The sequence below is a fragment of the Anastrepha ludens genome, chromosome 2 (assembly GCF_028408465.1).
Source record: "Anastrepha ludens isolate Willacy chromosome 2, idAnaLude1.1, whole genome shotgun sequence".
NCBI lineage: Eukaryota > Metazoa > Arthropoda > Insecta > Diptera > Tephritidae > Anastrepha > Anastrepha ludens.
This window is the reverse complement of record NC_071498.1, coordinates 49426280-49438795: the sequence shown is the minus strand read 5'-3', so window position 1 is coordinate 49438795 and position 12516 is coordinate 49426280. Positions and strand designations below refer to the sequence as shown.

The 12516-nt window shown below is 37.1% G+C and overlaps 1 protein-coding gene across 1 annotated transcript; it reads left to right on the top strand.

Annotated features, from left to right (window-relative positions):
- Positions 1–9035: 9035 nt before the first annotated feature.
- LOC128861496 (uncharacterized) lies at positions 9036–12516 on the top strand. Its single transcript, XM_054099710.1, has 2 exons — positions 9036–10160; positions 12302–12516. The coding sequence occupies exons 1-2, from the start codon at positions 9036–9038 to the stop codon at positions 12425–12427; spliced, it is 1251 nt and encodes a 416-aa protein (XP_053955685.1). The 3' UTR covers positions 12428–12516.

Sequence of the window (12516 nt, the reverse complement as noted above, 5' to 3'; positions counted from 1 at the left end):
ATTTACGGGAGAAAACTCCTAGTCTCAATGAATGGCTGCCAAATAGCAGATGACCGGTTATACTCGTACAAGCCACAACTTTCGAGATATCCTCTTTTGCAAGGATCTTTTCTTTATTTCCGGCCACAGTAGACTAGCTGTTACGCATGTGACTTCATCTCTCTATAACCTATAGGACTCTTAGATGCCATTGTTTTTAGTTATTAGTTTGCTCATGGTCATAGGTATTCAAATAATACTTCTGACGGTAAGCAGTATGAAACCTTGGCGTTTGTCACTCTATTCTTGGCGGTATACTCGTTTTAAAGAGTCTGTCGAAGGTGAGTCTAGGAATATAGTAGTCCATTTCTTGTTTATGACTATTCAGCGTATGAAAAATAGAGGCGTGGTAGTCTTTCCATAGCGCCATCATTTTAAGTCTAAGCGCCGAGGCGGCGGCCACGTGTTCCCCTACATGATTTACGTAGGCCCAGGAAACTTGCTATTTCGACGGGTGGGATCCAAAGGCATGTGCATAGGTGGTTAGTATCAAGTGGACTACCTTCGGTAGATTCTGAATAGGTCGAAGTTAGACCTGTTGCAACATCCTGAGCGAAATTGTGCCAAGATAACGCCGGTCTTAGGAGGCAGCTGTTCATGTTCGTCTGCGATAGACAGTGGTTGGACCCCGAGGGATGCAAAAAAACAAAACACTTTCCAGCATCACTTTGGACTTATAATTTACAATTTTCAACGAAATATGAAAAATGGAAATAAACAAAAATATATAATATACTATATATGTAAAAGTAAGTTGTATGTACTTGTTTTCCTATTTTGAATTCTCTAAAGTTCTAAATTATTCTTTTATTTTGATTTGAGAAGAAAAACATTTATTCATCATATTTATGCTCCTGTGGGCTCCGGATGCAATCTGTTCTAATCTGCAAGCACTTATTGATAGGCTAAGACTTTAATTGAAGGCTGAGACTTTAATTGGTTAGTTGGGAGTTCACGCCAAACCACTCTTTAAGAAGCCGATGTTAAAATCTCTAAGAACATGTAACCAACGCAAACACGAGGCTTTTCTAATGATCCAGATTGTACCAAATCAACTAAATGTGCAGATTGCTTTTACATTATATATATGTACATATGTACTCGTATGCTCAATTGTCAGGCCTACACAGCTGTGAATATATGCGACTAATATATAATAAGTCATACATGAGCGATTCCATGTCAAGTGGTTCAAGTATTTGGGACATCACTGGTTCGCTGTTCGTATTTGAATATAACTCAAAAGTTTACGGTATTCCACTATTGAACTTTTAGGGTTTAGCTGAGCATAGTCTCGGCTATTAATGGAAAAATAAGAAAAAATGTGAGGTGTTTATTTTTCAAAAACGGAAAAAAATTAAAAAAAAATTATAAAAAAAAATTAAATAAAAAAATGTATCCCAATAAAATTAAAATAAAGCGGATTATAAAAATGCTAAAAAGAAATTAGTTATTTAAGAAAGTTATTTTTCTTTAAAAAATGCCACACCAAAACTTTCAACATTGAATAAATCTCGAACTTATTAAATTTGTTGCAAAATTTTCTCAGTTTACTTCTTATTATATTCAAGCCTAAGAATAAACTCATTTTCAGAAAAATTTACGACATTCTCCAAAGTACTTGGATCACTTCACATAGATACGCTCCGATTCCGATTAAAATCCATTTAACATTTAACATTTTCTTTTATATCGCCTGGGACGAAATTGGCTATCATAAGCCAGAGCTCAAAGATTTGGTCAGATTACTACATAGAAAATTATAAACATATTTTAATATTATATTAGACATGAAAAGCAAAAACAGCGGGAAAAGCGTTTGCGGCAATTTCCAGCGATCAACGTTTAGTGACGAATGCATGCCCAAAAGTCACACCGTAAACAAATTTATGAGTGGCAGTGAGTAAAAAAGGCTACAAACTATCATGCATGAGATCTCATTTTCTATTTTACTTTTATATTATATTTAATGTGAGCGATCTTGACCTGATTTGAGACCAAAAAAAAAAAAAAAAAAAAATGTATCACCGAATTTGCAAAGCATAAATGACTTTGTGATGGCTGTTCATTCACTAATACTACTAACATATATGTATATAAGTATACTGGTGTACATACTAGGGATGCCAATATTAGCAACAATTTTGATGCCGGGATTTCTTAAAAAATATCCCGAAATCCCGGCATTCTGGACAATAACTGAAAGTGCTTAAAAGTACGTTCACATATGCAGTGATTAGAAATTGACAAAACTTAATCCACCCGTTCACATGTGGCAGATTAGCTGCAAAATTGACAATGAGTTAATTTAACTGAGCAAACGATATCTACAGAGGTTCCAGAAAAGTATGACAACAATATGGATGCGAAATTCTATATTCTTCTTCTTCTTAATTGGCGCGATAGCCGCTTACGCGATTTTGGCCGATTTTGACATAGCGCGCCAGTCGTTTCTTTTCGATATTACATTTTATAATAATCAATAACAGGTCAAAGCGTCTATGGACACACGTTTTTTTCTGTAATATGAAAGCTTAATTAATAATATCTAACAAAAAATGTATGTATGTAGAATTATGTTTACAAATCTCTTTTCTTTGCCGATAACTATTTTATTTATATTAATTTTTGCTTTTTTATACCTCCTTACATTTGTAATAGTAGTTATCGATAGCACAGACAGTGTTTTACAGGAAAAGTATATTTATAATCTGAGATTATTTTATAATCTCTGGATTTCGGAAGAGAAATTTTGTATGGGTAATTTTGCTTTTTAATTACGGATTGTGAGATAAGTTCGAAAAAGTAGGTAATATACGTATATGTGAAAGGATTTTCCAATAACAGGTGATATTTTGAATAGCCCGCTATTTCGGTAGATGTCACTTTTGAAGCTGTTATTTTTTGATATTTGACAAGTAGAAACTACGCCATTAATAAAAATGGAACGAGATGGTACGTGAAACTCGAACATTTCTGGGTCATCGTGAAGCACCTTGTCGGACCGCAATACAGAAATTGGTGCAAAAATTCGAGCTGTTGGGACAAGTGCGTGATGTGAAGAATAAAACCCGTGCACGTCGCTCAAGAACAGCTGAAAATACAGTAGGTTCTGTTTGTATGCGGTAGATACGTTCCGCAAGAAACAGCATAAAAAAAACAGCATAAAAAAAAGCTACTAGTTCTATAGTAAAACTATGGATACGTTTCAAAAGTGCTAAAACCGCATAAATCTGAAATAATGTAATAAAATCGCATAAAAAAGGGCACTAGTCCCATATTATAACTATAGATACGTTCCATAGACCGCATGAATCTGAAATAATTAATATAAATAAAATCGCATAAACAAAATATTGTATTTTTGAAAATTATATCTCTATTTAAGAAACGTCAGAATCGAAAAATAAATTTAAGTCAGAAATAGAATCAGACAATACCCACATGTTGCGCGTTCGTTTAGGATTTGGCGTAAAATCACTTTCGTCACTTGAGGAAATGTACACGTCTGATCTAGATAGTTATGCAGGCGGTTCCATACTTGTAGGGTTAGCATTTCTGATGTAATCTGTGATGAGTTTTTGCTTAGCTGGTTTAGAATCTTGTTTATATGTACAATTCCCGATAGGTCGACATGCATTTCGTAATTTAAAAAAAAACCGCACTATTTCAAAACCGCATAAAAAAAGCCGCATAAAAACAGAACCTACTGTATTGCTGTTGTAGCCGAAAGTGTTGAAGAAAACCCAGGTTTGTCTATTCCTCGTCGTTCTTTGGAATAAGGCATTCCACAAACGTCATTTCACCGTATTTTGCACAAAGATTTGGGTCTTGGGGTTAATAAAGTCCAGTTAACACAAGAACAACGTCATGTCTTTGCCGTTGAATTGCATGAAAATGTCCGGAATTCCATTGAAAAACATCTTGAGTGATGAGACCCATATCCACCTCGGTGGCTTCGTCAACAAGCAAAATTGTCAGATCTGGGGCTCAGAAAATCCAAGAGTTATTGTTGAAAAGCCTCTCTATCCTCAACGTGTGACTGTTCGGTGCGGTTTATGGTCCGGCGGAGTCATTGGACCTTACTTTTTCAAAAATGAAGCTGGAGCAACAGTTAAGGTGAATGGATTGCGCTATCGAATAACACCTCTTATTTGAAAACCCTTTATAAACATACCATGAAATAAAACAATTTAAAATTTAAGACAAACGGACGTTAAAAATCACTTTCAGTCTGTGCCAGAAGAAAATAACCGGGTTTTTCTTGTAACTTCAAGATACATTTCGTTCTGCTTATTGCTGCATAATAGTTCCACTCAAGGCCTTCGACGCCAGTGCTAACGCTGATTAGTGTCGCTCGAAACTTTCCCTTACACGCAACCAAACAAAAATGAGTGAGAAGTACACGAAGCGTTTCGAGGTGGTATTTTTGTGCACGCATTCGAAAGGGTCGAAATAAGTGATTAAAAAATCCAAAAAGTTTGTTGTAATGTGGAATCAGCTGTATAAGAATTGCAAAAATGTTGATGACTTTTCCGAGCGCGGCCAGTGACAACAAAAAAGCAGGATAAAGTGATAGTCCAACTTTTTAAGAGGGACCCTTCTTTGTGACTACGCCAAGCATGACCAGTTCTTGGTAAAAAGGGAATAGATGTGAGTATCAACACCATCGAACGGCGACTGAAGGAGGCGAACATATTCTACCGTCCAAATTCATCAAAACCACTGCTCTCAGAAAAACACATTGAGAAACATCAAAACAAGTAAATGGCGTCACAGTATTGGACTGGCCTTACCAGTCTCCAGATGCCAACCCTATTGAAAATATGCGGGGAACTATGAAAACGCATCTTACCGGAAGGCCAGTCCAGGATTTAAAGCAACTCGTGCGTCAAGTTCGCAAAATCTAGTCCTGTTTGTGGACGAGCTATGCAGAAAAGCTGGTTCAAACATGAAGAAGATGCCAGGCTATACTCGACAACGATGAGGACTACACGACTTATTGAGTAATTGCGACTCGTAGTTTTGTACATATGATACTTCCATGTAATACTTATACTTCATGAATAATCGCGGTTCCTTTTTTCTGACACAGACTACCTTTACTAATACAGATAAATCTAAAATAATGTTTTTTTTTTCAATTATTAAAAAAGAATGCGAATCAGGCACGCATACATACATCACAAATAGGTATACGGGTGTGTACAAGGTACTAGTTCTTTTCAAAGTAGCAATTAACATACAAAAATTATATTTTAAAAAATTTATAGAAATATACACACAAAAAATCTCTAAACATCTACTTTACTCCATAAAGGAAACATAACAAAATCGTATATAACTAAACCGATATTAAAAAAAAAAAATAAAACCACTAATTATTATTGCACTTAAAGTGGTACCAAAGAACAGCAAAGCATTTAAAGTGGAGTGTTCTAATATTGACCTGAAAGCTGTATATACAAAACCAGCTGCTGGCAAACATCTTTCGGCTTTAACACTTGCCGGCTGAACTGTCAATGGGTAGTCATAAGCCATTTGAAGATAATTACCTCTGGGTTTACCCTTACAGTCTACATATTTACACTTTTTTTAGCAGCGCGTCGGTTAAATCATAAGATTTTCGCATAAACGATTTGATTAGATTATTAATATAAAAATTATGGAGCTTTTTCTTAAAAGCTTATATTTCCTTAAAAGAAAATGTTATACATCTACATTAATTACGAATGCCATACTTAAGACGATAGGCATGGAAAAGGAAGAACGGCACCTCCCATATAAACTGAAATCTCATATCGTGTGTACAAAAGCAATGAATCAACGGAAGTTTCAAGATCTTAAAACAATGTTTATGGATCGCTTTCAAGGTTTGAAAAAACAAAAGAATTGACATATGTATTTATTACATTGAATAGCTCCATTGAAAGTGAATAAAACCTATTACTTACAGTCAGATTTGTTATTGGTCGAGTTTTCGTCTCATTTAAATCTTCTTTACAAATTGAAGCAGGTAGAAATTTTAGATGAATAGTTTCAAACTCTTTCTTAATTATAGTCAAAAAGGCATTTTACAAAAGTCATAGTTCAGCTCATGACAAAAATAAAGCAAGGTGGAAGAACCATTCTCTCAATTCGTCGGCCATGATTTTTTCTTCGAAATTTGCCGGCATTTAAGGCATGCAAATGTTATTTAAAAGTAAACAAGCTAAACATAAATATGAAAAATTAATTTCAAATTTTTACGTGAGATTGATTTTGAATCTACATACGTATGTCATTTTTAAAAGAATTAGGGATACAAAAATACGAAATGCAATAAAAAAATTTGGTGAATCATAACAAAAATATTCAAACCAAAGAATACTTAAAAACTTTTAAATTTCCCAAAGGATACTTAACAATCTTTAAGTACACAAATATATTAAGTTTTGAAATAAGCGCACAGTAGTGTAAATAAGTACACCAATGCATGTGGCGGTGCTTCAATAAATTTGCACGTTAGATCTATTCTATTCGACTTGTTCGGATCTGGTTAGGCTCCATTCTTTGAAGTAAATATGTGACAGAAGAATTCGGCGTCTCTTGCGCTTTCAATTTACTTTGAATTATTTGCAAAATTATACATATCCATATACATGGAATTAAAATTTATCATTTTTTTATCCGAATTTCACGCACTTTTACGGCATAAAAGAACTCAATTTTTATAAATGATTTATAATTTAGTTGAATTAAAAATCAAAACCACAACAAACAATGGAAATGTGAGTGTGAGACTAAATAGTTTGCAAACGTGAAAACTGCTAAAACGCCTCTTAGCGGTTCTATCTTACTAAAGAGTGATCAATTTAGAGGTATCGGATTTTAAATTGAAATAAAACAACGAAATTTCAAATTAATTGGACAATCTTTTTTATTTTTGTGTAGAACCATTCATTACATTTATTTTTTAAAGATAATCACTTTCAAATGTTTGCCGCAACTGTGCCGTACTTCGGTCATTCGTTAACATCAATTTTGAATGACACGTTGGAGGACATCGGTCGGTACCTCGTGAATAACTTTAGTAATGTTTCCTTCTAATGCCTCATTTGAAACTGGTTTATCCACAAAGTATGTATTTAGACTTTACATGTCCCCACAAATGAAAGACTAAAGGTGTGACAACACACGATCTTGGTGGCCAATTCACTGGTCCGAGACGAGAGATAAATTGCTCACCGAAACGACAACGTAGTGGATACATTGTTTTATGGGCTGTATAGCAAGTAGCGCCGACTTGTTACAACCAAATATTATGGAGTAGACGGGCGTTTATCATGGCGCGATAGCGTCCGCCATTCACTGTTACATTGGCGCCAGTCTCGTCTTTGAAGACACGTGGGAAGATGATTCCTCCAGCTCATATGTCGCACCAAACGATTGTTTTTAATAGATGAATGGTTTCAGGTTGATCTTCAGCCGAAATATGGCAATTTTGTCTATTGACATGGACATTAAGCCAAAGATGGGCCTCATCGCTGAATAAATTTTATATACATATATACATACTTTCAAACCAAGATCTTTGCGAAAAATCGCTCAAGTAGGCCTAACTGTTGAGATCGACGCCGAGTCGATTCTTCCAGGTATTCGGCAAAATTCTCATTCACAGTTGGAATATTCTCTTCACTTCGGGCTGTACGTGGTATTATTCTCGACTTGTCCGATAGTTTGCCGAATAGTGCGTTCGGTAGCACGTTTATGTACACCATAACTTTTCACAGAACGTCGTTTTTCGTAACACAATTGGACGATTTGTGAACATTGTTGAGGCGTAAGTCTTTCCATGATGAAATTTCAAGGAATACTGAAATTGTGTCTTCAGTACAACAGGTCACCCTTTTTGTATCCTATTTGTATCGTGGCTCAGCTCTTATATGTTATTAGCATTCGTTAGAAAAGAGAAAATGTCCAAACTAAAACAAGTTTCTTAGAAATTGAAAAACTTTTATTGGAATAAAATTTTGTAATAAAGCAGTTCTTACTTTTTTAATTCGATATTTATACATTTTATATCAATATAATTAGACCCGAAATTGGCGGGGCCTGAAAAACAGCGGGATTCCGGAATTGGCAGTCCTAATACATACACATCTATCCAAAAGAAAAAAACAGAAAGAAAAGAAAAACGGAAAACGAAAAAAAATTGGATACAGGTCAATGCACAGGCGGGAAATAGAAAAACAAAATAAACAAGAAATGAGTAAAAAAAGGAAATAAATAAAATTGTGCGTATTTTAATTTTTGCACCAAAATTTAGCAACGCGAAAGGCTGGCAAGTTCCACAAATGCTACGCTTGTCTATGCGCACAGTGAGGCAGGTTGCGGCTGTTAAGCATGCGCAGATGAGCAGCCACTACTCCATAGCGTGGCAACCAGTGCGTGGGTGTGCGCTTCTTCTCACTTTCAACAAACAACAAATGGGCTGAAATTAGCATATCCAAAAATACACACACAAAACAACGAAATACAAAGACTAAATAAAAATTTGTAAACTAAACTGATGGTAATGTTTTGGCGGCTGCCAAAAAGGGCATTTTGCAATTTTCGCGCTACCATCTATGGCAAGAACGACACAAGTTGGTTGGTTGGTCAGGGTTTGTTGGTTACTAAATATTAGAAAATAAAAACCGAAATTAGTTGCAAATGTGTGGGTTTGGTTTGGAAGACCCTACGCGTATGCGCACTACATTTTTTCGATAAGTTGGAGTGTTGCAGCAGGTGGGCGCTTAGTGCAAGTTGCAAACGAGAAACGAACAGTTCGAACAGTTAATTCAAAAAAATAACAAAATTGAGTAAAGAAGAACTAAAAAGGACCTACAATTTAAGCTGAAATTTAGCAATAAAGTGAATGTACGTGCAAATAAAAAATCTGGTATACACCACAAAAGGACTAATTGAAAAGTGTCAGTGCAAAGCGTCGAATGGCGTGAATTTCAAAAGTGAAAATGTCTACTTTTTTTAATAAATCACTTACGCGTTCACTGGTGCTACTCGCAGCCTTCGGGTTGTGCGCTTGCGCGGCCCAAAGTTATTATTCCTCCTCTTCCTATGCGGCCCGTCGACCAACTCCATATCGCGCAAATCCTTACCGCCGCGTCGGGTCTTCTACCTATCGCGACTACAATCGCGAGTATTATGAAGCGTTGCGACAAAGGCGCTTGCGTGCACTTGCCGACAGCTATAAAGGCATCTACAACAGAGTTAGCACCAGCAGCAACAACAGCGGAAGCACCCAAGCGCAGCGCCTCTACTCCACCTCACGGTTGCCCGTTGCCGCAGCTGCTATAAGCGCTGTCAGCAATGATGGCAGCAGCAGCACAACCACCACTAGTATTTATGCCAGCAGCAACAATAATCCAAAAAATGACTATTACACATCCAATAATCGCCTAACGGGTAGCAGCATCTCCGTTACCTCTGCGAACAAGCAGCAAGATGCTACTGCCACCACAAACAAGCAACGCATCAGCAAAGCTGATCAGGAGAATGCAAAATTTGCAGGCCTTAGGAATCAGGAAGCCGATGAGGAATCATCGAAAACCGCATCAAAACTAAAACTTAATAAGTTCCGTCGTTGTTTTCCTTTTGGGCGTGATGCACAAGGTGGCGAAGTGACACCACCACCGGAGGAACAAGGCCGCATACTTTGGGACTTGAATATTTATAATATTTATTCGGGAGGCGGCTATGCACCGCCACCTTATGGTGGTGGTTGTGGCGGCTTAGGTGGAGGCCTGGCTAGCGCTTTTGCTGGTGCTGGCGGTTTGGGCGGACTTGGTGGACTTGGCGGACTTGGCGGTGGCGGCCTGCTCTCTGATCCCATTGCAGCCGCCTATGCCCCACCCAACAGGTTGAATAATTTTCTTCAGTTATTTGCCCCTGGTATATTACAAAATGCTTTAGCGGCGACGGCACGCCCATCGCTATTTAGACCTCAAGCCGATACAAGCGCGAGTGAGGCAAACGATTTGGCTAATGATCCTGAAGTAGATCCTGAATATAATGCAATAGCAGCCAGACCGCCACCCGTGAGAAGGCCCAATCGAGTTTATTACGATACAGCAGGAGCGGTAAGTAGAATTAACTCAAAGATAAAATTATATTTCTTTGTTTTATGAGTTGCCTAAAGAATCATGAGCTCTGTGATAGCGCTGTTCTTAAGGAAAAATTTGCAAAGTTTGTTTTTCTCTTATTCATTCATTCGCACAGATTAGATTTCGGAATAAGGCTGAATATACATAAATGAATTTACTACTAATCAACTTTTCTCAGAGAGGTGATCATGGGTTTAGCTAAATCTCATATGATAGAAGGCAATAACGACTTCTTGCAGCTCGAAAAAATTACTTCCAGAAAACTGATTGGTTAGCTTTTTGTAGACTCTGATTAACGGATATGCGTTCGATTAATCGCGACATTTTCGAAGCTAACCCGATGCACGTATGTTATGCCTTACTTCAGGCATTTAAAGTCGAAAAAGTAGAGCAAGTTTTATCAAGAAAGATGACATAAAAACTATTTTATATAAGGAGGTGTAGGATGGGATGGAATCGTGGATGACCGACATTTTTCGAGGCACTCAGGCAATATTGTCCGTTCTTTCCAGACTCTTTTACGATTCTTTGTAGTTTATCGAAGAAAAGAAAATGTAATTCGTCCATTTTCAATATTCCGAGTCAAAAATGTACAATGTAAGTCTGGCGAAGGCCGGACAGTGGCAGAGAGAATCTTCTGTACTATCCTCATCTACCAAAAAAGGCGAATTGGCGATGATGTTTATGCTGTCGATATGCCGTTCCCACGAATTGTGCCCCGATTGAGTCCTATGGGGGCTCGTAGCTCGCTCCATCTCCATCTGAGAAGCAATTTTACTACCAACTTGTAAGCATTTTTTAGGAATCACTTAGTGGTTTCGCATCGGTCTAAAAAATTGCTGTTCGCAGTGTCCCGGCACCCACGCTAGCTCAATCTCATTACACCTTGCAAAGGAGTTCAGCCTCAACATAAATCCTTGGACTATTGAAGAGGTGGGAAGGGTGTCTAAGGTATTTATGTAATGCAGTTTGACTATAAGTAAAGACACTGATCTTATGTCACCGCCACTTTTCGAAAATTATCCAGTCTACTTCTTTAAGATCATTACGCCCAAAACAGCAAAGTATCTGAAGTTATTGCAAAAATGACATCCAGTTGCAGTACCAATTTCAGGCTTGGAGTCGTCGCTACAGAAAGTTTTAACATAGCTCCTCAAGGAAGTGTCTGAATATTTCCATTGTTCCCTTGTAGGAAGGCTAACTTCTTTCAAAAGAGACTCCAAATATCGGTTTGTCATTAGATACAAAAAAACAAAGGGTCAGATATTCTTCTAAACAACTTTCGGTGCATGGAAGTCACATCCAAAAGAATGTAAATCGAACGAAGCATTAAGAGTCTAATCTGAAGTTGTACTCATTATGACCGTAATGCCTATAGCAACACTCCTTTAACATGGAAAATGAAATGTTTTGTCTTGTCTGACGGCACGGCCCTGTAAAGTGCACATTCATTATTCTTCTTCAGGGTCGGCCTGTACTTTTAAACAAACCTCCCTGATGATAGTGCACAAACATCATCCGCGTAAGCTTAAATATGAAACAAGTCTTGTGGAGGAGTAGGAGAGAATTGTTTAATTGTGTTGAGGTCATATGCTTCACCCTGTATTTTATTATTATGCTTGAATTAGAATGCAGATGACGATACTGAAGCAAAAGATACTGCATTTAAAAGAAAAGGCTTCACGCTGATCATTTGGCAGTCGCTGGCACTTGAAGCAGCCGCAACGTTCACCATAGTTAAGCGGAGGCTTGTGCCTCTCTTTCATGCTCTTGGTTCCGAGTTCGTTGCCTATTGGAGGGATGAAGCAACAAGTAATAGAAACACAGGTCAAACTCTTCAGCGCCATGAGGAGCCATTTGCCATTGGGAGGCAGCATTAGAATATAGGCCCTTCTATTTGAGGAATAACATCAACATGCACTGCCCAAATTGTATGGAATATATGTATGTATATACATAAGGAAATTATACAAGTTATCAATCACGCTGGAACCCCCTCGACCAGATTTAAATAAAAAAATATATACAACTTTATTTCCTTTTTGTTTAGATTAGTAGAACGGAAATATTAAACAAAAAAGTGTACTAATATTTTCATATATTTCTGCTTTTTTTAGGCTCCTATAACACCTGCTCAATTGGTGGGAGGTGTAGCCACCACTGTTAACGGCATCATACAACAGCTGACTGGCAATGTTCAACCTGTCTATCCTAGCTACAGATCACAAAGTTACGGAAAATGAATAGTTTCGCTCCTACATAAACTACTGCTGACATTTTTCTAAATTCTAAGTTATATATTTATTATATTATTTAGTATCGACTGTTTTTA